Source organism: Micropterus salmoides, unplaced genomic scaffold (assembly GCF_014851395.1).
Source record: "Micropterus salmoides isolate LMB-PRFRI ecotype aquatic unplaced genomic scaffold, ASM1485139v1 Ms_hic_scaffold_645, whole genome shotgun sequence".
NCBI lineage: Eukaryota > Metazoa > Chordata > Actinopteri > Centrarchiformes > Centrarchidae > Micropterus > Micropterus salmoides.
Genome location: NW_024044399.1, coordinates 10,657 through 33,814, shown reverse-complemented (window position 1 = coordinate 33,814; position 23,158 = coordinate 10,657). Strand labels below are relative to the sequence as shown.

The 23,158-nt window shown below is 38.1% G+C and overlaps 2 protein-coding genes across 2 annotated transcripts; both read right to left on the bottom strand.

Annotated features, from left to right (window-relative positions):
* Positions 1 to 6,731: 6,731 nt before the first annotated feature.
* LOC119890986 (flocculation protein FLO11-like) lies at positions 6,732 to 11,705 on the bottom strand. The gene is made up of 3 exons (XM_038702352.1): positions 11,621 to 11,705; positions 9,833 to 10,171; positions 6,732 to 9,528 (listed from the first exon to the last, which is right to left on the bottom strand). The coding sequence occupies exons 2-3, from the start codon at positions 10,154 to 10,156 to the stop codon at positions 8,395 to 8,397; spliced, it is 1,458 nt and encodes a 485-aa protein (XP_038558280.1). The 5' UTR covers positions 10,157 to 10,171; positions 11,621 to 11,705; the 3' UTR covers positions 6,732 to 8,394.
* An 8,537-nt stretch (positions 11,706 to 20,242) lies between these two features.
* Positions 20,243 to 22,569, bottom strand: LOC119890985 (nuclease-like). Its single transcript, XM_038702351.1, has 2 exons — positions 22,526 to 22,569; positions 20,243 to 21,723 (listed from the first exon to the last, which is right to left on the bottom strand). Exon 2 carries the CDS (start codon positions 21,691 to 21,693, stop codon positions 21,112 to 21,114), a length of 582 nt encoding a protein of 193 aa, XP_038558279.1. The 5' UTR covers positions 21,694 to 21,723; positions 22,526 to 22,569; the 3' UTR covers positions 20,243 to 21,111.
* Positions 22,570 to 23,158: the final 589 nt, after the last annotated feature.

The window sequence follows — 23,158 nt, the reverse complement described above, 5'->3', positions numbered from 1 at the left end:
CAGCGAGGGGCAGGAGACACACTGTATTTTTTAATCAGAAGAAATAACAAAGAATTGTTAAACATTACAGTTTACTTTTCCACAACAGCACCAACAGTTGGTTTTCATTTGCTTAACCCATAGAATGTGAACTTGTGTTGCATTGTTGTAGGCTATTAGTATATCTTGGATAAACACTTAACCAGGAATGTAAAACAAAGTCGCATATTAAGAACCAGGATATTATAAAGGAAACAAGATTGCAGTGAGTGCAATACGCACAGTGACATTTGAAGCATGTGAAAAGCTCCCATCAAGGAAACGCTTGTATGGATTTGCTTGTTAATTCAGAAAGACTGAAAATATTTGTATTTCACTGTGTCATAAAGCATTATCTGTTTATACACTTATACGATGTATAGAAATACCATTTAATGTTGCAGCTTGTCCAGGTGGACAATTACTTTATACTATTAGGTAGTTTACTGATTTAGCATTTCACTCCTGTAACCATGTCAAACAAGGAAAATAAAATCAACAAAATAAAAATAATAAAATGATTTACTAACTGTAAGTTTGCTAAATCCTGCCCTAACTAAAAGCTTTATCAAACAAGAAAGTCTTAAGTCTAGTCTTAAAAGTGGTGATGTTGTCTGATTCCCAAACCTGAAGTGGGACCTGGTTCCATAATAGAGGTGCTGATAAAGTTGCCATTATTCGTGTTAAAATCTGCTGTTGGCTCACTAGTTCCTTCATTGTCATTGATAATATGATTGCTACAGCTGCAGATGAGCTGAGCTAACAGATAGTTATGTCTTTTATTACAACTGTTTTGTTTTACCCTAACGTTAGCCCCACATGTGACTTCACATTCAGGGCTTTTTATTGTTGTGTTAGTCAACATTACACACTCAGTTGCCAGTTCATTAGGTACACGAGCTAAAACGAATGCAGTCTAAAACAACAGTCCTGTAATAAATCCTCCCTTCATGAAGTTTATAATGTTCAGATTTTGTTGATTAAACTTGGTAGGTGTGGCGCAGTTAAGATGTATTGTACTGACAGGTGTTTCTATTATTTTGTCCACCCCATTAATATTAAAGGCTAGTCCAAATAACAGACACACCTCTCTAACAATGCTGTAAAATTGAAGCCTCTTTGGACCAAATTGATTCAGCAGAACATCTGTAAATTAACAAATTAAAACAGTAGTTCAAGCAAATAATTATTTATTTATTGGTATGCATGTTTTCTTCACATTATACAAACTTCACAGGTCCAGTGGTCAAAAAGTTTCTCACTTCAAGTGAGAAAAACATGACAATAGCAGCATCTTTTTGAACTTGCTGAGCCATAGTACGATATTTTACAAAGAAAGTATATATCAAGGAAATATTTACTATTTAAACATTTTGATGCTGTAATTAATTTTATTATTGATTGATCTGATGTTTGCATTTGTAATTTAATATTTTAGGTTCTGGACTGTTGATAGTATAAAACAAGATATATTTAGACGTCACTGTGTGCTCTTGGAAATTGTGGTGGGCATTTTATTGTATAACATTCTACAATTAATCGATTAATTGAGAAAATAATATGCAGATTAATGGACAAAGAACCCATTTGTCAGTTGCGGCCCTAGAAAATAAACCAAGATAAACTTACCATCTTAGATCAGAGCTTCATCAAATCCGCTGAAACAGTCAAGCAATCAAAGTCATTTCCTTTTATTAAACAGTAAGCATACCTTAAATACTAACTGTGACGGATGTCTGAATTTTATTTTCAGTGGAGGTGCAGCACCTCCATCAAGATTGTTCTTTTTTTTCACATGCGAGATGTCAGCCAATTACAGGTTACAGAAGTACACTGGGGATTTTCCCTTACTGGTGTGTATTTGTTCCCACAATCTTCTGCAATCTTGCAGGAACCAAATGTGAGACTTGTACTTTACTCGATTATTTCAGTTTCATGCAATTTTATACTTTTTACAGTTAATTTGTGTCTGAAAGCTTGAGTTACTTTATATTTTATGAACTTTCATCCCCTTTTTGTCCAGTGGAAACCATGTATCTCTAAATTGTGTTGATGTTGAATGTTTGAAGTCTTTATGGGCTGGGAAAGTCGTCGTCCTCCTCCTCCAACTAAATAAGCTATTTAAACCTCCCTTGGATTAGCTGGAAAATGCGTCGTCACAAACCTGAAAACAGGACTATTTCCATGAACTCATGAAAAGCTGACTTGTTAGGGATATGTGGTTCTCACAAGGCAGCGACGCTACAAAAACATGACGTTATAGACCATGATGTATTGCTTTATATTAAACTACTCAACAGGATGTGAAGGAGTTAAAGTAAGGTCAATATCAGAAATTACGCCAGAACCCAGATTCAGACCAGGAGACAATGCAGCAGTGTAAATAGTTTATTGATGAAGGCAGAGTGAGCAAATTAAGGCAGGCTGAGGTGGTAGGGAGTTTCCTTCTAAGCAGTTGGAAAGTGAGGGCTGGCTGGAGTGTGGCTGGAAGGGTCGGATCTTCAGTTGGCTCAAGAGGCGTGGAACTGGCAGGCAGGCTGAGCAGGTGGAACGGACAATCTGGACACTGGAAGACAGAAATTAGTAAAGGCAAACTGGTAATTTGACAAACAGGCTTAGAGCTTGATGTTAAGGCTTTACGGTACACAATTTAACAATCCATCAGGGAATGAATGTCTGACCTCTCCTTAAGTAGTGGTAGGGATGGCTGTTCAGGGCCAGGTGTGTAATTACCAGCAGGTGCAGCTAGTGCCAACCCAGGAAGCCAAACACGCCCATAACTCAAAAAGGGAAAGGGAGAAAAACTGGCCAAACAAAAACAAACCAAGCATGCCTTACTCAGCTAAAGGGAAAAAACAAATGAAAACACACTGACTCAGTCTCAAACTCAGGTGTCACATGCAAGAGTCATGACAGTCAACCTCAAACAGTAAAATGCAACATACAGTTTAATGCAGCAGGAACATTAATCCAGAAACATCAGATATAAACACTGATGAGGAACATTTTACTGCACTATGATTACTCTTAGCTGATAATACTTGCAGACTTTTACTTTATTAAGGTTTGAATGCAGGACTTTTACTTGTGATGTAGTGTGGTAATAATAATAATAATAATAATCTTTATTTGTAGAGCACTTTTCAAAAACAAGTTACAAAGTGCTTTAACAAGTGTAAAGACAATAATACCCAAGAGACAATAATACAAAAACAATACAAGATAAAAGCATGAAAACATTGAAAATTAGTAAAATACAATAAAATAAAAGGGATAAAATAAAGTCAAATAAGATCAGGAAAGGCTCTCCTGTAAAAATATGTTTTAAGAAGGGATTTAAAAGAGTTCACTGACTCAGCTGACCTGATTTCCTCGGGCAGGCTGTTCCAGAGCCTCGGGGCCCTGACAGCAAACGCTCTGTCCCCTTTAGTTTTCAGTCGAGACTCTGGAACAGACAACAGACCTCTGCCAGAGGATCTCAAGGTACGTGCTGGTGCGTATGGGACTAAAAGGTCAGAAATATAACAAGGTGAGAGGCCATGAAGAGCTTTAAAAGTTATCAATAGAATTTTAAAGTCAATTCTAAAACGTACTGGGAGCCAGTGTAATGAAGCTAAAATAGGAGTAATGTGGTCATATTTCTTTGTTCTGGTTAAAAGCCTGTCAGCTGAGTTCTGGACAGTCTGGAGTCGATCAATAGATTTTTGGGTTAAACAGGTGAAAAGGCTGTTGCAATAATCCAGGCGTGATGAGATGAAGGCGTGTAAAATGGTCTCGGTGTCCTTAAAAGTTAACATAGATCGAATTTTAGCTATATTTCTAAGTTGATAAAAACATGATTGAACAAGCTTTGTGGTGTGCTGCTCGAAATTTAAATTACTATCAAACCAAACACCAAGGTTCTTTGCCACAGGCTTAATGTGATTTACTAGGGAACCAGTGGATGGCAGTATTTGTTTTGCCATCTGCTGGGACCCAATGACCAGGATTTCTGTTTTGTCTGAGTTCAGCTGGAGGAAATTATTTGACATCCATTTTTTAACTTCACAAAGGCAGTTGTTAAGTGAACTCAGCATTCCAGGGTCTGTGGATCTGACGGGCAAGTATATTTGTGTGTCATCAGCATAAATATGAAAAGAAATGCCATGTTTATGGATAATATGTCCAAGGGGAAGCAGATACAAGGAAAACAAAAAGGGTCCTAAGACCGACCCCTGAGGCACACCATATTTAACTGGACAGAATGAAGAGACATAGTTGTTTACAGACACGCAAAACTTCCTATTTGACAGGTAGGATGAAAACCATTCTAGAGCAGTACCAGCGATCCCCACCCAGTGCCTCAGTCTGTCTAACATGATGTTGTGATCAATGGTGTCAAAAGCAGCGCTAAGGTCCAGGAGTACAAGGACTGAGCACATGCCTTCATCAGCAGACATTAAAAGGTCATTGGTGACTTTAAGCAGGGCAGTCTCAGTGCTGTGGTACTTCCTAAAACCAGAGTGAACCTTTTCAAATAATTTGTTATTTTCCAGCACAGTGAGCAGCTGTTTGGACACAATTCTTTCTAGAATCTTTGCAGTAAAAGGCAGTTTTGAAATTGGTCTAAAATTATGTGGGAGGGAGGGATCTAAACCAGGTTTCTTTAAAAGTGGGTTCACGCAAGCCGTTTTAAAATAATCAGGGACACAACCAGTAGATAGGGAGCTGTTGAAAACAGAGATCAAAGGGGGCCCAACAGAATCTATTACTTTCAGTAAAAACTTTGTAGGTATTACATCAAGTGGGCTGGAGGACACTCTCATTTGTGATACTGTTTTAAAATTATGGTATTAGTGTTTTTACTTCAGTAAAGGATCTGAATACGTCTTAGACCTCTTGTTTAAGAAACACTGGGGGCAAATTATATGGTAATCGTGAAGTAGAACTAGTTTTATAACAGGCACGCAGTCTGTCGGAGGTGTGAAAATGGTAGCAGCACCCCTTGTCCTCACCACAAAAATGGCCATTTAGGTTAATTATTGTACAGCTTATTATGACCCACAAGGAGGACACCTCTGTCATAAAAAAGCTATACTGTAATTTCCAAAAAGCTTCTGGGAGAATGAGACAAAACTGGGGCTGTTGTTGGGTCAGATGTGCGACCAGGCTGGGCCAGTTAAGCCTGGTCCCCACCTTCACCAGCTTTATAAACTTTGTCCAAAAATACTCCATTAGCTTTCTATTATACTTTGCAATCAGAAACTTCTCTGGAGACGGTCAAGAGTCGGTGCAAAAAGAGATTATCCCAAAACAGGACACATAAACCCGTACAACATCCCAGCAGGTCGGAGGATGAAGTCAACCCTATGGTCTGCAGACAGCTTTATATACCCCTTCTGGGCTGGTTTGCCCCCCCTCCTTTCTTTATGCTGAATTTCTTATCTTCTGCTTTTATGCTGTTCACATGTGTTGTTATACCACTTTTACAAGTTTTCCAGCTTTCATTCATCATTCTGTGTTGTTGACTTTCTATATTTTGTTATATTACAGGATAAGAAACTCATCATTTACATTGTAACTCAAATGTCACCCTTTTTCAGCAGTTATGCGTATATAATTTGACACACAATTATATTTCTTAAATTACTACAGGAATAACATATGTTGTGCTGTGCCTTTTATTGATGCTTGGTTTCTTACAGTAATCTTGTTGTTATACTGGCTTTTTACTACTTGTCTTCATCTATCCATCCACTTTCTGCCTTAGAAGCTCACCCACTCTGCCAAGCAGAGTCAGCAACTGCTTCGTCAGGAAGTTCACCAAATGCCCATGGGCAAGTTCACTTGTGGTTTACAATCAACCCCTTAATCAGTAATTAAGCATGTAGTCTTAATTGGTAATTAAGCATGTAGTTTTAATTGGTAATTAAACATGTAGACTTAATATCAGAAGACTGACACTAACTTTACACTTAACTATGTGAATGGTTTATTTCCCAGTGTTTTGTCTTATTTGCTTGTGTGTAGAGTTTTGACACAATGAGACAAGTTTTGAAAAACGTGTTCAAGCAACAGGCAAAAACTGTATATCAGAAACACCAAACTGTTTGTTCAATTAGGCAAACAAAAATTCTTTGTAGGCTATAAACAAGCTACAAGTTAGACTTTTCCTGGCGCTGGAGACAGCTCATTGTTTTACTTGATTGATGCCAATGAATGAAAATAACTAAACTATGGTTGTGCCAGCTGCAGTCTTTTTATTGTAGTCAGCCAAGAAAACACACAGTGAGTGAGTACATACATTTAAATTTATATATTTAAACATAAATTTGAATCACAATATGCAAAAAGGACTGGGAGTTGCAACATGTGTAAATCAAAGCAGTTTTGTAAAAACAGATTAGGTGTAGTGAAATGCAAAACTAAAATAATCTCATACTTTAAGTATTCATTTTGAAGTTGAAAAAAAAAAGATTTACTAAACGGTTAGAAGAAATAGGATTTCCTCTGTGAAATGTAAAAATGAAAACCCTCTTTTTACCTGAAACTTGAAGTGATCTTTGATAACACACACAGAATAGGCAACACAAAATTGCGAGTAGATGCTAAGGAACATGTGAGGAACGAATCAGAAGCTACTGATAATTCATGATTCGTTAATAAGTGGTTACTAAATAATTGATGATTAAATGATGATTTACTAGAATGGGAACATTTATGAGCACACAAAGAACAGTGAAAAATGTTTAATTTACACAGTTTAACAACATTTTATAATAATCAGAATCATCATAACATAAAATGTGCATGTGCTCCTTCTTCTTGTGTGCAGTTATGGTGTGAAACCAGTGGAGGATTGTGGAAGTGATGACCCTGGTACCTGGACACTCGGCAGAGGCCCAAAATATTTGCTGTTAGAATTTCTGATTCTGATTCTCATGGCTTTCAAACACTTTATCAACCAAAATAGGGACTGAAACAATCGACCTGTGTAGCCTAGAACAACAGCTGCCACATTTTACTTATTTTAACGCTCAAATAGACTGTCCATGTGGAGGGCAGATATCATGGATCATGATCAGACAGACAGAGCTTTATTTCAGAACAGTGATCAGGCTCATTGATCATAATTAACTGATTACAGTTTGTGAGATCCCATGGTGTGACTTACCATTTATGACATTTAATACTGGTCACTAGATGATGCTCTGACACCGATGTAAATAAGCCCTTCAGGGACTGTGGGACATGACTTGAAATCTACTGTTTATTCAAAGTAGATCAATGAAGCATATATGGATTCTAGCCCGTGGGATATTAAACAGATTAACAATGTTTAATACAGTTTATGCATTTAGCAATGGAACTATCCAACAGAAGCATGTTTAGAAAAGCAAAAAGTCTGATTCTCTTGTGTTGGTCAGACAAGGCCGAGAAAGTCTGAAAACAGTAAATTTCTTCCTGTGAGATGCATACAAAGGACACTTTGTCTTATCCAGTGTCCTATCATCGTAACAAATGAAACTGCACAAATGATTACAAAAAGTGTTGTACAGTAAAAAAACAAACACTAAAACAACTCATCCTGAAGCTTAAAAACATTAAAATAGGTTGTTAAATCTGTATTGATTTTTAAAGCAGTAAGTTATCTTTATTAATTTGTTATATATATATATAGAAAGTTTTTGTGTGTGTGTGTGTATGTATGTATGTATGTGTGTATATATATATATATAATGTGTATATATGTATTTGAGCTTGATATGGGATTTTTAAGACTTCTAGTGAGATTTGAGTATTTTAAAATCAGATTTTTATTATTCTTTTATTATTCTTTTATTATTCTTTTTCTCCTTCTTTTCAGAAACACATACAAAGATTATCTCTAACATATGTTATGCGTAGTTATGAATCCTCTTCAGGATTACTTTCTTAATTTTTAAAAAGTACTGTGAACAAAAGTACATCTGATGTTCCAAAAAGGGAGCTGCAGAGTGCCCTCTGGTGGACAAGCTATGCAACGAAAACTCTCATGGGTGTATGAGCTGTCTTCTGCTTATTTCTAATTGTCATTTTTTGCCTGTAATAAACCCGATACTGATATATCTGTAATTTGCTCATATTGGCCAATAATATCAGCATATCAATTTATTGGTCAGGCTCTAATACATACACACACACACACACACACACACACACACACACACACAGTATGTTAGCTGCTGATCAATTTCGAAAGTTGTAACCACAGAGTGTCTACATTTTTCGTCAAAGTAGAAACCCAAAGAAACACCTTTACTGAGAGATGTGGTTTTTTAAGATAAAGGAGGGCCAGATATTGTGGTAAGTGGGCCATGTGGCAGGATTATATGTTGTATGTGATGTGAGACGTGTTTAAATTAAAATATGGGAGGGCCAGATGTTGTAACAAAAAGGCCAGATGTAGAAGATTATAGTATGTAATGACGTTGCTGGGCTGGATGTAGATGCTGCAGGACCCGACATTGGGATGACAACACCAGATGTAGATGCGGGAGGGCCAGATGTTATGATGTGTGAACCAGATGTTTCAGGGTCAGATGTTATGATGTGTGAGACAGATGTCGGAGGGCCAGATGTTATGATGTGTGAGCCAGGTGTAAATGGCAGAAGGGCAGATTTTATGGTGAAAGGGGATGATGTGATAGATGTTTGTTGGCCAGGTGGGATGGTTTTAGTGCCAGGTGTAGATGCAGATGGGCTAGATGTAGATGTTGCACAAGATGCGGTGTACGGATGGCCAGTTGTTACAGTAGGAGGACCAGATGTGGATGTGGAAGGGCCAGATGTTGTAGGTACAGGAACGGATGCATTTGTGAGTGGGACAGCTGAGGAGGTGAAAGGGGAAGACGTTGAGGTGTGAGGGGCAGAAGGGGTTAAAGTGGAGGGTGGACATTTGCAGTTTTCAAGTTCAGGGTAAAACTTAGTAACGGTTGTTTGGAGAGGGCACTGTGTTCCAGGAAACGGCTTAAATTCAGAGTCTGCTGTCCTCAGTTTCTGATGGAGTTCATCCAGAGTCTTAGTCTGCAGATATTTGTTGTCAGATTCATCAGGAACATTGTCACCCCAGTGCGCGCTTGCTATCCAAGTCTTTGTTTTGGAGCTGTAGCAGCAGAAGGCTGACCAGAGCATGGTGGGAATATTAATCCTGTTTCTGAGGAAGTTTGTGATGTTGGGTAGCGCTCCAGTTACCACAAAGCCTTCAGTAGCATTGTTGTTGTTGATGCAGTATTTGTCCATAACACATTTGATGCACTGCTCCATTCTGTTCCAGCTTCCTTGGTTGAATGTTTTTGCTTGTGGAACGATGTTGGTCAGGGTGAAGGTGGATCTTTTGTCCGTTTTGTTGAATCCGTAAGAGCTTGGAATTAAATGGCCTCTGTCAAACCTTACATTGTTTCTGTAATCACTGTTCCCAGCCTGGTTGGTGTAGGTCTTGTTTTTGTCTACATCCCACATGTTCTTGTTCTTGTCATCTTCGTTCTCAAGCTGGAAGAGTTAAAGGCTAAATTACTGATGCAGGCAGCGAAGTAAAGCAAATTAATTGTACAGTAAAAATGTCCATTTATAAAAAGCTGCAGAGAATGACTTTCTTTCTTTGTTTGGTTACATCATGAGGTCAATGACAACTGTCTCTCATGATGATATTTAGGGTTATGAAGCATAATAATGATCATGATGACTATTGTTGTTTGTATAAGTGCTTGTATTATTATTTTTGTAAGCTAATACTTGTAGCAACTGTAGAATAATACTTTCTTATTATCTTTTTTTTAATTTTAGAAAAACACACCTGTGGCTCAATCTTCCAGTCGTTTTGAGGTCTCCTCCCTCTTCCATTCCCTCTGTACTTTAAAGCAGAAAACACTGGAATCTTGTTCATGAGGTCGTAAAGCGTCACAAATGTTCTCTTTTTCATAAAAGTCTGGCAAATGGGTTTGTATCGGTTCTGGTTCAGGATGTGGCCGCCCTCCAAGATTCCTGGGATCTGAGGTGGCTTTGCTTCAAGGAGAAACTCCGCACAGTCGGACACCGACTTCACCACTTCAGCAACTGTGGGAACAATGGGCAGGAAGGCAGCGAGGAGCAAGAGATACCACATCCTCATAGACGTCATCGTCAAACGCTGTGTCTTTTTAGGTCAGAGGAGAGGAAAAAAAACAACCATCAAATAGTAGTTAAGCTTTGGAACTGAACATTTCACTTGTCATCCTGGACTCCATCCTTTTACTATTTGTACATGTCCATTGGAAAGTACAACTGCACATATAACTGTTCCCCAAATCGACCAGTACGAGCGTTGGGAAGTACCAGTCCAGCCACAGGTGTACCGGATGTTATATAGGTTACCTAAGTCAAGTGACGTTTTTTCAACGTGGAAAACGTTGTGAAACTGGTAGTTTGGTTAGGTTTTACCATTTGGTTTAGGCAGAAAAACCATTTGGTTAGGTTTAGGAACAAAGTCAAAGTGAAAAATTTTATTGACCTTATAACTTATCCACTTTGACTTTATTTCACACGGGACTCAAACCTCGGTCTTCTGAGTGACAGTCCTGAGTTTATTTGACACACATCTACCCCACCCAACACATTCTCACTCCCAGCTTGTTTACATATGACCTCTTGGTGCAGCTTCTTAAAGCCCTGGGTACCCCTTTAGCTTTGTTTTTCGATGTGTAGGGCTATGCAGTCAAGTTAGCGAGAAAAAAATGCATCGTCTGGTTAAGTTTGCAATAATAAATGTGTAATGTCTTGTAAAACCTTTAAACTGATTTCACTGTAAACTGTGAATGTGCTGCAGGAGAGCATTGTTTATCAGGCATAACAACAGTAACTATGGGGGCGGAACTTCGCTAGAAGCCGTTTGCAGTCATCACACACAGAGATGACATGATAGTTAAACACCAAATCAATACAAGTAACAACACTGTTTAAATCATTTCCCAGTAGGTACACATTTAAACGCATAATACAGCCAGAATCAGTTCATCTTGAATTTTAAAGGACAATGTACAGAAAATAACTTAAATTTCTTAGAGTGTACTAGAAATATGTATCTGGTCAGAATATATAGCCTATCATATCTATTTTTGTATATAGTAATAAACAAGTGAACTATCTAACAAGTGTGGCAACTTTCATATATTATACTTATATATTAGTTTCACTTTAGGTATTAATTTGGATATATTTAAAGTAGATTCATGATATATTTGATTTTGGAAAAAGTCAAGAAAGCCAACAATTTGAGTAAAATTTAAGTTTAGTTTTCTCTTTCTAAAAAACATTATTTACGGAAATGAGGCAGTCAGACCGAGATCACAGCGTATTCTTATATATATATATATATTCTATATTCTTATTTAACAAGAAGTCATCTACTACAAGAATACATTTTTCTTTGTGTAAAAAAGTGTTACACTCATAAGATTTAATCAATAATCAAATAATTAAGAAGCACAAACTTTACAGTTGTGCTTCTGCAAATGAGTACTCTCTAAATCATCAATGTTGAATGCGACAGGCGAAAAAAGCCTGAAATAAATAAGAATTATGTATAAAAAAGTAAAAGAAAACTTACCAGCTCGTGTACAGAAATGAGTCAAATGGTGTCTTTGTATTTGTAGCAGCGAGAACCAGACAGAGTTCCTTAAATATCAAAAAAGCTTTAGAGGAAGTGTGAATTATATTCTACAATCAGCAGTTTATAACAATGGAGAAGAGGATGTGCTAACTTTCTCTAATACATTAGTCTTGATTTACGTAATGCATCCAGAGAAAAACTTCATCACTTCAGTTCAAACTGACAGAAGATAGGAAACTCAAAAACACAAACAACAGACACAATATTATGAACTGATGGATAAAAGCCAGTTGAACTGCCATTTAGTAGAGGCCTGTATCTATAAAGAAACGAGAATAAGAGTCAGCTTTGTACTTTGTACTTAGACACAGCAGGGCTTTAAACTAAATGCTAACCTGCTCACAATGACAATGCTAACACACTGATCTTAAATACCTTCAAAACATTCCCTTCAGCTTCAGCTGTACTGTGTGTTCAGTGCTAAATAGCTAGTAGGGCTGCAACTAACTATTATTGTCATTATTGATCATACCTATCATTTTCACGATTAATCGATTTGTTGTTTGGCGAATAAAAATGTTAGAGTAGGGTTAAAAATGTCTATAGCCATGGTCACCCACTCAAATGTTTTTACTGTTTCACTCTTAAATCCTCTGAACCTCATGAACAACTGTTTAAACTGGGTGTTACAAGCCGAAGCATTACTCAGCATCCTGTCCAGCTTCCCAGGGCACATTGTCCAACACCAATTTTGGTTTAGACTAAATTTGACAATGTTTTTCTATATTGCCTAATAAAGGTCAGAACACAGTTATCAGTCATCTGACATTATTTTCTGCTGTCTGTTTGAAATAAAAGGCATTGTTCCCAAGCAAAAAAACCAAACTACCACAGCCAAAGCAGTTTTATTTGTAGTAGTGTAGTGTGCTGATTTATGAGCTTTTCATTCTCTGCTCCATTCATCACTTACTTTACTGCTTCACATTGGAAAAGTACAAAAAGGACACTAGATGGTGCCCTGGAACCTCAGTAAATCAAGAGCTCTGACAAAACACACTATATTTATCAATGAAGGATAGACGCACTCTAGCCAGTTGGATATTACACTGATTTACACTCCACAGCGTGGCACGCTGTGTATGGTAATTATCTGAAGACTAACAGACACATGTTTAAAAGGAATATTATAAGATAATATTTCTCCTCTTCATACAATAAGTTTAATGACATGTTGCTAAAAGCTCAGTTTAATTCACTATAAAGATAAAATCACCACTTCACCCACATCATACAAATCATGTACATTTACTATCTGAAGCCATGCAAATGACACTTCCTGTTTCCCATCATCATAACAAATGAAATTAAACAAAAAGTAAAGTAGCCTACAATAAAATGTAAACAAAACAAAACAAAAACATCTCAGTCTGATGATTCAAACATTTGTGACAGAACAATTCTCAGGTTGGTAATTCTGCATTGAATCATTTTCATATTTAAGGCAATGCTATATCTGTATTGGTCAATTTGTTTTTATATATATACGTACAGGTTAGCTGCTGATCAATTTTTTCAAGTTTAATTCACTCTTAAACATAATTGAATTATCACAGACTGAAGGCTTTGTTGAAATGTCCTAATTCAAACAAAGAGTTGTATATTTTCCTCATACAGGTAGAAACCCACAGGTGTGGTAAAGAGAGAGGCAGCTGTAGATGTGGCGAGAGTAGATAATGGACCAGAAGTGGGTTTGAAAGAGGCAGATGTTGGCAAGAAGTGGTTGGACAGTTGTGACTGTTTGTGAAAAACTAAGAAACAGGACATTTTGTTTCAGGAAACACATCTATCCCCAGTTGTCGTTTGAGTTCTGCTCTCTGTTTGAGTGTAAGTGAGCACATATTTGGTTTCTGGAACATTGTTGGCCCAGTATGCCATTGTGATCCATTTCTTTGCTCTGGGGCTGTAGCAGCAGTATGCTATACAGCTTAGAGGGAATTTTAACCCAGTTATTTAGTTTGTTGTTGCTGTTGTTGGGTATTGCTCCAGTTACCACATAGGCTTCAGTAACACCATTTTTGTCTGTGCAATATTGGTCTATTTGATATTTGATGCTCTTCATCATTGTTTTCCAGCTTCCCCGATGAAATTTTGCTTGTGGCAAGAATTTTTGTCAGATACATTGAACCCATACAAGCTTTCGATTAACTGGCCCTTATCAAACCTTCCATTCACACACACTGTAGGTCATTCTGACTCACATACACCGTCCTGCTGCCCCAAATCATTTTAATGAATCCACCGCTAAAAATAGTCCCCAACAAATGCACTATTTCCTCCTGATTGAACGTTTGCTTAAGAACTACAGTTGGGCCTTTTTTAAGAATGAAAATATATTTATGTGAGCTGTTTCTAAAGATTTAGGAACCACAGATGGAGAAGAGAAGTCAGAAAGTATTTGTAGTAATGTTGATATAAATATAGAATATGAGCTGCCTTATCCCTTAATTTAAATTAAGTATTATGAAATGTAATTCTATGGTTTAGCAGTGAGGTGTTTGGGACTACATAACTTTCTCTTATTATAATAAGTCTGACATATGAATTTGTATCAGGTCTGGTTCAGAATGTTCCCGTCCTCCAAGATGCCTGGGACCCGAGGTGGCTTTGCTTCAAGGAGAAACTCCGCACAGTCGGACACCGACTTCACCACTTCAGCCACTGTGGGAACAATGGGCAGGAAGGCAGCGAGGAACAAGAGATACCACATCTTCATGGACGTCATCGTCAAACACTGTGTGTCTTTAGGTCAGAGGAGAGAGAAAAAAAACATCAAACATTACAGTTTGTTTCTTCAGTTACGTAGTGAAACAGGAGCAAACACAATGGAGGTATCTGTTTTTAAATGCGGGTTTTGTGTGTTTTAATGGTTTCCGCCATGGAGAGTCAGGAAGGAAAGCAGCCACTGCGTTTGTTTCATTCAGTGCATCCCGATATATCTGGAAATCGTATGTAACTGCCCACTGTGCCTAAGATTGCACTAAGTACTTGGGACAGCACACCTGAAAAAACAGCCCGTTCTCATCTCAGGGCATCCAATACCAACCCTTTCAGAAAAAGTGACAAAACATAGTTATTTGACGCTAAAGGGTACCTTTAGCAAACAGGGGCGTTTCATACGTACGCTGAAGGGTACCATCAGCGTAAAATCCTTGCGCTTTGTCACGCTGTCTGAAAGCGTCAGTTATGACACATTGACGTGAGAATGTGTTGGAAAAACTGTTTTTGGAAACCGCAGCAGAAACAGCTGCAGTAGCTGGAATGACCCAGATGCAAGGAAATACCAGTAGATTGTGCTTTATCCAGCCAGAGGGAACAATCACCGACCATCCGCACCGTGCCCGGTCGCTCCACAATAACCTTTCCCTGGCCCTGTCCACCCCAACGCCCCATTCCCTCTCCGATACGTACAATGTGTTGTGTCGCCATTACGACCTGCCCACTGTGAACAGTTGGTGATCGTTCCCTCTGGCTACATGAATTTTATCCATGCTCCATGCACTGCAGCAGCTGGGGCTCTCTGCAGCACCACAAAACTTTTCTAAAGTCTTCCATCTTACAGAGAAAAGAAGTCACGTCGAAACGAAGTTTGCTTTATTGGCATGAATGATAATACAACAGTATTGCCAAAGCTAAAGGAAAATACAAATAAACAATTCAATTCATATAGTTAATCGAATAAATAAAATAAAATAATTGTATTTCTAGATATTGGATATAGAATACAGTGTGTGTGTGTGTGTGTGTGTGTGGGGGGGGGGGTGCATGCATCGATATTGACTACTACCTATATAGCCTACAGCATGCTAGCCTCGAAAACCCTGGTGTTTTCTATTATTAACTTAGCTCTCCTTATTAGCTAGGCTCCTTGCATGCTTGCTAATAACCTTTTTTTAAGCTGGGTTGACGGCGTTGTGTTGGACAGATTTGTGCAGCAGTGTTCCATGAGGGAGAGTGGGCGAGAGAGGGACGAGCGAGAGGAAGTGCTGCGCGAATGCGCTACGGCGCTCTGTAATCAAATACGATTTTAAATAGGTTTAGTAAAAAAAATAATCGAAAATCAACATGTGGCGATCAGCGTTGATATTGTGGCGGGCCGCCACAAATAAATGAACGTATGGGAAACACTGGAATAATATTAGCTAATATTGTTAATTTCTCTACGTTTTCTTTCCAGCCATCTCTGCGCAACACTCGGCGGTTTGCACCTTCTTTCAAAGGTATTAAATACAGATGCTGTTGCACATTAAATACAGATACTGTTGATCAGCTTACATGTTAATTTGCTGATGATATCAAGTTTGCACACATTTTTACTCACACAAAACTTTAGTAAATCTGGCCCATAGAGTTGAAACCAGGGTTTAGAAATTATGGTGAGATTAAAATGTTTTGTTTATTTTATTAGAGCTTATTTATGGTAATTCATACCAAAACTGAAGCCTAAACACAACCAAAGTAACACACTACAGTCACACAAACTTATGATAACTAATATTTTATTTATTTATTAACTTTTAATCTTTACAAAAACACTGTTTTATTTTGCCCTGATTGGATTTTGAGGAAATTCACACAAACCTGTAATATCTACAATGCAGTACAAGAAAATGTTTGTTGTCATTTCAGGTGGCCAAACTGTCATCAGCTGGAAAATAAGATGCCTGCTTTTGTCTGCTGAGTGACTAAGTGCCGCTACACGGTAATTAATGAGCACAGTAACACTAACCCTTGGCTAGCTTCCTTTTTCTCTACGCTTCTAGTGAAAGGTGTTGTTGTAAGAGTAGAATAAGTTAGATCTTTTTCAGGAATAGGTTCGTGTGTAATGTGTGTGTAGTGAGTGTGTGGGTAAGCAAATGACAGTGAGCGACAGAAAAGATTAGTATCAAGTTTTCAGTCTGGCAGTAAATGTAGGCTATAGTGTGTCGGTTAATAAATGCTACAGCTTCTCAAGAACAAGAAAAGTCTGTCAGTTGTTTCCCAATTGCTGGAAAGTGAAGAGAGTTAGTGTTAGCAAACATCTCCCCTGGGCTACCGGGCTGCATTTTCAGGACCGCATCTTAGGACTAGGATTGAACTGGTTGACCTTCCTTTGGCAGCTATAACCTCAACCTAATGTTTCCTTTAGTTGCAGGTCAGACTTGAACAACGGTCAGGAGGAATGTTGGACCATTATTCTTTACAAAACTGTTTTAGTTCAGCAATATTCTTGGGATGTCTGATGTGAATTGACTCTCTTGAGGTCATACCACAGCACCTACATCGGGTTGAGGTCTGACTCTGAATGGGCCACACCAGAATCCATATTTTCTTCTGTTGTTGATTTATTTGTGTGCTTTCGTTTGTTGTCCGGTTGCTTATGTTGATCTTTAATTTGTGGACAGATGGCCTTACATTCTCCTGCAAAATTTCTTGCCCTGAGGCAGTGAATCAGCCCCAAACCATGATTCCCCCTCCACCATACTTCACAGTTGAGATGAGGTTTTGATGGTGGTGTGCTGTGCCTGTTTTCCTCCACACATGGTGTTGTGTGTTCTTTCCAAACAACTCACCTTTGGTTTCATCTGTCCACACAACAGTGTTTGTCTGTTATTGTGATTTAGATGAAGATCAGATCACATTTTATGACCAATTTATGCAGAAATCCCGCTAATTCCAAAGGGTTCACATACTTTTTCCTGTGACTGTAAGTCAGTGATTGTATGCATGTGAAACAGTTTACCCTACAGCTGTGCACATTGGCCATTAGACCAATGGTCCTTTGTGTTGCTGCGCATGACCCCCGCCAAGTCACTAGGTGGCGATGTTGGAAAAACCTACGATCCTGTAAATACAGCCTCAGATACTGCAACTATATACTATTTTTTGTAATTACTACCTACTTGCCCAATGTTGAGAACACCAGAAACAAGCTTAGACTAAACTCTGTCCTAAGTGCACATCCTTATCGTTAAATTTTATTTCAATGCTGAATGCGACACATCTTGATTTATATAACACTAATACAACACATATGTACAGGGTGCAAATTTTACTTTTACTTAGCCAAATGGCTATTGAATATTCAGTGTATTAAATCTGTTGTATTGGTGTAAAGCATGGTGCACTTTGAGTCTTAAATCATCCTGAACAAAATTGGCCTGGAGCCTAACACTTTCCGACCCGTGTGAGACCCCTGTATCTTTTTGTTTTCTCGAAATCTTGATTTAATTATGTTATTATCTTGGGGAAAATTATCAAATTTTTAGTGATAATAACATGAATAACTTGAGATCTTGAGAAAACAAATTAAAAACTCATTATAATGGGATAACAGAGTAAATAAAATGTATGGATTTATGGCTTCTTAGGACTCCTGTACAGATCAAATACCAATCAATAATATCTTTCACCAACTAAATATAATTAAATCATATCAGCAACAGATTATATAGTTGACTTATAACTGCTCAATCATCCATCAGATATCGGAACTGAGAGGGTTCAATTTTAGCATTTAGCATGCAAACACTAATTTGATCATTTATTATTAAATTATTATTAAATTTTCACCTATCCAGAAGAGGACCCATACCTTTAGATGAGAGGCTGTGAGAAGAGTCTTGTCCTTAGGTGTGGATGTGAGTGTGAGTTGTTTGTCTATGTGTGGCCCTGCGATGGACTGGCGATCTGTCCAGGGTGTACCCCGCCTTTCGCCCGATGTCAGCTGGGATTGGTTCCAGCCCCCTATGACCCTGTATGCAGGATAAGCGGTTGACAATGGATGGATGGATGGATGGATGGAAATCTAATGTGATTTATCAAAATCCTCTATGCATAAAGCCAGTAGCTGCTAGGAATGCTAACTGGTAACAAAAGCTTCCCTCTCTGTTTCTCTTAAAAAATGTCTATCAAGAAATTAAAAAAAAGTCTAATCAACCGTGATCAGAACAGCAACAAGATCCCCAGAGTGAGAGAAACTTTTTGTCCCTCTCTTATCAGGAAGAACTCAAGTTATCTTCTAAATATGGTAAAAACATGAAATAAAATTCAGACATTGGTCAAAGCTCAATTCTTCTACGTCAAACTTACAAGTGATCAGATACAAATAATGTCTAATAAGCTGATTTCCAGTTAGCCTGGTGCTTAAGAATGGTTTAAAAAAATCAACAACTGGTGACATTTACACAGGAAATTCAGAAGTGAGAGATCTCTGTCTCGGTCCAACAGGAAGCTCAGCCTCAACTGAAGACGAGGACTTCTCCATTAGCGTATGTCACAAGTATGGACAGACCATTTCAATAGCATGTCTGTGGTTACAAGTGTTGTTTTTCTCTGCAGCAGCACAGCTGTCAGAAAGCAGAACCAACATTCACAGTTCATTTCATGTTGCAGCCATCATGTCATGAAACCAGACATGATAACAATGAGAAACAGATTTGAAAAACAGATCTGAATAGTTGTATTCAGACTACACCAGACTGCTTCATTTACATGTTAAAATCAGAAATATTTTAATTTGCATGTATGAATTACAGTGTGGTTTCACCACAGAATGACTATCTGGCTGATTCAGTTAATCTAATGCAGGAAAAACATTAAAACTCAATGCTTTATAAATAGACCAGAAATAGCTTTTAAAACTTTTAGAAAAGTTACCAGAATTATTTACATATTGTAGAAAAGAAAGAAATGTTCAGGGACTTGACCGAGGTCCCATCACTGTAGCTGGAATAAATCATCAAACTCTCTCAACTGGACAGAGTACAGTTTTCACTGAGAAAGAAACTGAAGGAATTTAACAAAATATGGCATCTCCTTCTTGGTCTACAGAAATAAATAATAAAATATCTGGAACACATGTAGCCACTGCCCTGTTTATTATTCCCCTTTTGGTATCAGTTTACTTCAATTATGTTCAAATTAATCTTTGGAGTCGTGATATTCATGATGATCAAAGTTTTGCTTTTTCTTTCTAAAATTAGAAATAAATATAGAAAAAATGATGTATGTAAAAACATTGTGAATATTCCTAGAAAGCATGGCTGTAGCACCTGATTCCTGTTTTGACAGGAAAATAATATTTTTTGCGCAAAGTGGGCACAGTTTGTTTATAGAAGTGTTTTAAAGGTGTAATATTTAGGAGGATCTATTGAAAGAAATGCAATCAAAAACATATAATTATGTTGTCACATAATGAACCGTTATGTTTTCATTACCTTAGAATAAGTAATTTCTATCCACATACTGTACACTGCAGGTCCTCGAAGTCGCCATGTTGCGCCACCATGTTTCTACTGTCTCTGCAGAGCGCATTTCGTCACTACGGTGAGTAAGTACGTAAGTAAGTAAGAAGAAGAAGAAGAAGTGGTAGTAGTAGTGGTAGAGGTTGACTGGTTTATAAGTAAAACATTAAGAGAAATTTGGACAAGTGGAGGACCACACGTATTATTTAGCACAAGAGCCAACAGAACATGTTGGTTACCTTAGCTTCTACTGCTTGGAAAGGGAAGGTTGAGCGGTGAATATTGATGCATTCATAAGGTGTCGGAATAATAGGAAATGTTTTTTTCCTCCTTAAATCTTTATTGCAAAAAGAGAAATAAAATGTATATGGGACATAAAGAAGTACACAGAACAATATACAAGTATATAAGAAGGTACACATAAATAAAACATTGGCATGGTTAGTCAAGATATTAAAAGAGTTTAATGTTTTTACAGCCTTTTTGTTGCTGGATTTAGAAATTAAATTGATATATGACTTACCATGTTTTCCAAACTTAGGGTCGGAACCCAACTTGGGTTGGAGACCTGTTTTCATTGTTTAAAATGCAAAACAATGTTATGATATGTAAATACGTGGATGAGTTTTCTTTTTGGCTCCACTGCTTGAGGTTTTCTCTCTCTCTTCTTCCTAACCTGATCTTTGGCTATGCTCTCTCTGCTGTGCACATTCACACAGAATTTTTATGGCCGCAGTCTGTCAGTGTTGATCCTATGATGTCCAAACAAAAGTACAAGGATGAGTTTATTAATGTTGGCTTCACCAAAGCCACGAGGGCATGGAGAGGAGAGGTCTCAGTGGGTTTTATGTGGGAAGGAAGGACAAAGAACAGCATATTGGAGCTGGAGGATGCAATTCAAGGATTCACTGCATGCCTGGGTCTGTAGCAGTCTCAGCTGGGTTCAGGAGAACTGGCAATGTTTTCTGTCCTCTCTGCCTACCTGGAGAACACAGGTGTTCCTCTGATTGACTATGTGAAACAGAAGTTTGTCTGTCTTATTGAAGAACTTTAAATGGTACTTCCTCGACTCTCAGGGACCCCAAAACCTTCAGTGGGTTAAGGAATCCTTTCCAAGCTGTGCCATCACTAGAGCTTGGTGTTTGAAGTTAGAGGCACTGGTCACACTGCAGGTAAACAGTTGCAGTAAGATGCTATTTGAAGGGGTTAAAGTGGAGGGTGGACATTTGCAGTTTTCAAGTTCAGGGTAAAACTTAGTAACGGTGTTTGGAGAGGGCACTGTGTTCCAGGAAACGGCTTAAATTCAGAGTCTGCTGTCCTCAGTTTCTGATGGAGTTCATCCAGAGTCTTAGTCTGCAGATATTTGTTGTCAGATTCATCAGGAACATTGTCACCCCAGTGCGCGCTTGCTATCCAAGTCTTTGTTTTGGAGCTGTAGCAGCAGAAGGCTGACCAGAGCATGGTGGGAATATTAATCCTGTTTCTGAGGAAGTTTGTGATGTTGGGTAGCGCTCCAGTTACCACAAAGCCTTCAGTAGCATTGTTGTTGTTGATGCAGTATTTGTCCATAACACATTTGATGCACTGCTCCATTCTGTTCCAGCTTCCTTGGTTGAATGTTTTTGCTTGTGGAACGATGTTGGTCAGGGTGAAGGTGGATCTTTTGTCCGTTTTGTTGAATCCGTAAGAGCTTGGAATTAAATGGCCTCTGTCAAACCTTACATTGTTTCTGTAATCACTGTTCCCAGCCTGGTTGGTGTAGGTCTTGTTTTTGTCTACATCCCACATGTTCTTGTTCTTGTCATCTTCGTTCTCAAGCTGGAAGAGTTAAAGGCTAAATTACTGATGCAGGCAGCGAAGTAAAGCAAATTAATTGTACAGTAAAAATGTCCATTTATAAAAAGCTGCAGAGAATGACTTTCTTTCTTTGTTTGGTTACATCATGAGGTCAATGACAACTGTCTCTCATCTTGACCCGGGTTAAAGCATGGGTCAAACACTACACTGTGATTATTAGAGAGAGTGATTCAACAAATGCATAGGAAGTAAAATTAAATTAAAGTAAATACTAAAATAAACACAATAAATGTGAATATCAAATAGGTCTTAAATGGAATCCACTGGGGCAGATGGCCACAAACATGGTTGGGAGGTTTCAGAAAGGATTAAGAGATGGACTAAAACGTTGTATTTTTGTCTTTTCAATGCATTTGTTGACAATAATAAAAAAGGAATGAATAACCGCCTCATCATCTTTAAATTGCTAATCATGCAATGTAATGTAACTCTGTAGTTTAGCAGTGAAGTGTATCGGACTTCTGAAACCCAGAATTAACCTGTGGCAGTTGTCTTATATAAATGGGTCCAACACAGAGTGAACGAGCACCCAGTAGACCAGCATCCTACGTGCATCACCTTTGTGAAAGGATAGTGAAAGGAGTTGTGAAACCTACTAGTGCTACTACAATGATGATATTTAGGGTTATGAAGCATAATAATGATCATGATGACTATTGTTGTTTGTATAAGTGCTTGTATTATTATTTTTGTAAGCTAATACTTGTAGCAACTGTAGAATAATACTTTCTTATTATCTTTTTTTAATTTTAGAAAAACACACCTGTGGCTCAATCTTCCAGTCGTTTTGAGGTCTCCTCCCTCTTCCATTCCTCTGTACTTTAAAGCAGAAAACACTGGAATCTTGTTCATGAGGTCGTAAAGCGTCACAAATGTTCTCTTTTTCATAAAAGTCTGGCAAATGGGTTTGTATCGGTTCTGGTTCAGGATGTGGCCGCCCTCCAAGATTCCTGGGATCTGAGGTGGCTTTGCTTCAAGGAGAAACTCCGCACAGTCGGACACCGACTTCACCACTTCAGCAACTGTGGGAACAATGGGCAGGAAGGCAGCGAGGAGCAAGAGATACCACATCCTCATAGACGTCATCGTCAAACGCTGTGTCTTTTTAGGTCAGAGGAGAGGAAAAAAAACAACCATCAAATAGTAGTTAAGCTTTGGAACTGAACATTTCACTTGTCATCCTGGACTCCATCCTTTTACTGTTTGTACATGTCCATTGGAAAGTACAACTGCACATATAACTGTTCCCCAAATCGACCAGTACGAGCGTTGGGAAGTACCAGTCCAGCCACAGGTGTACCGGATGTTATATAGGTTACCTAAGTCAAGTGACATTTTTTCAATGTGGAAAACGTTGTGAAACTGGTAGTTTGGTTAGGTGTTACCATTTGGTTTA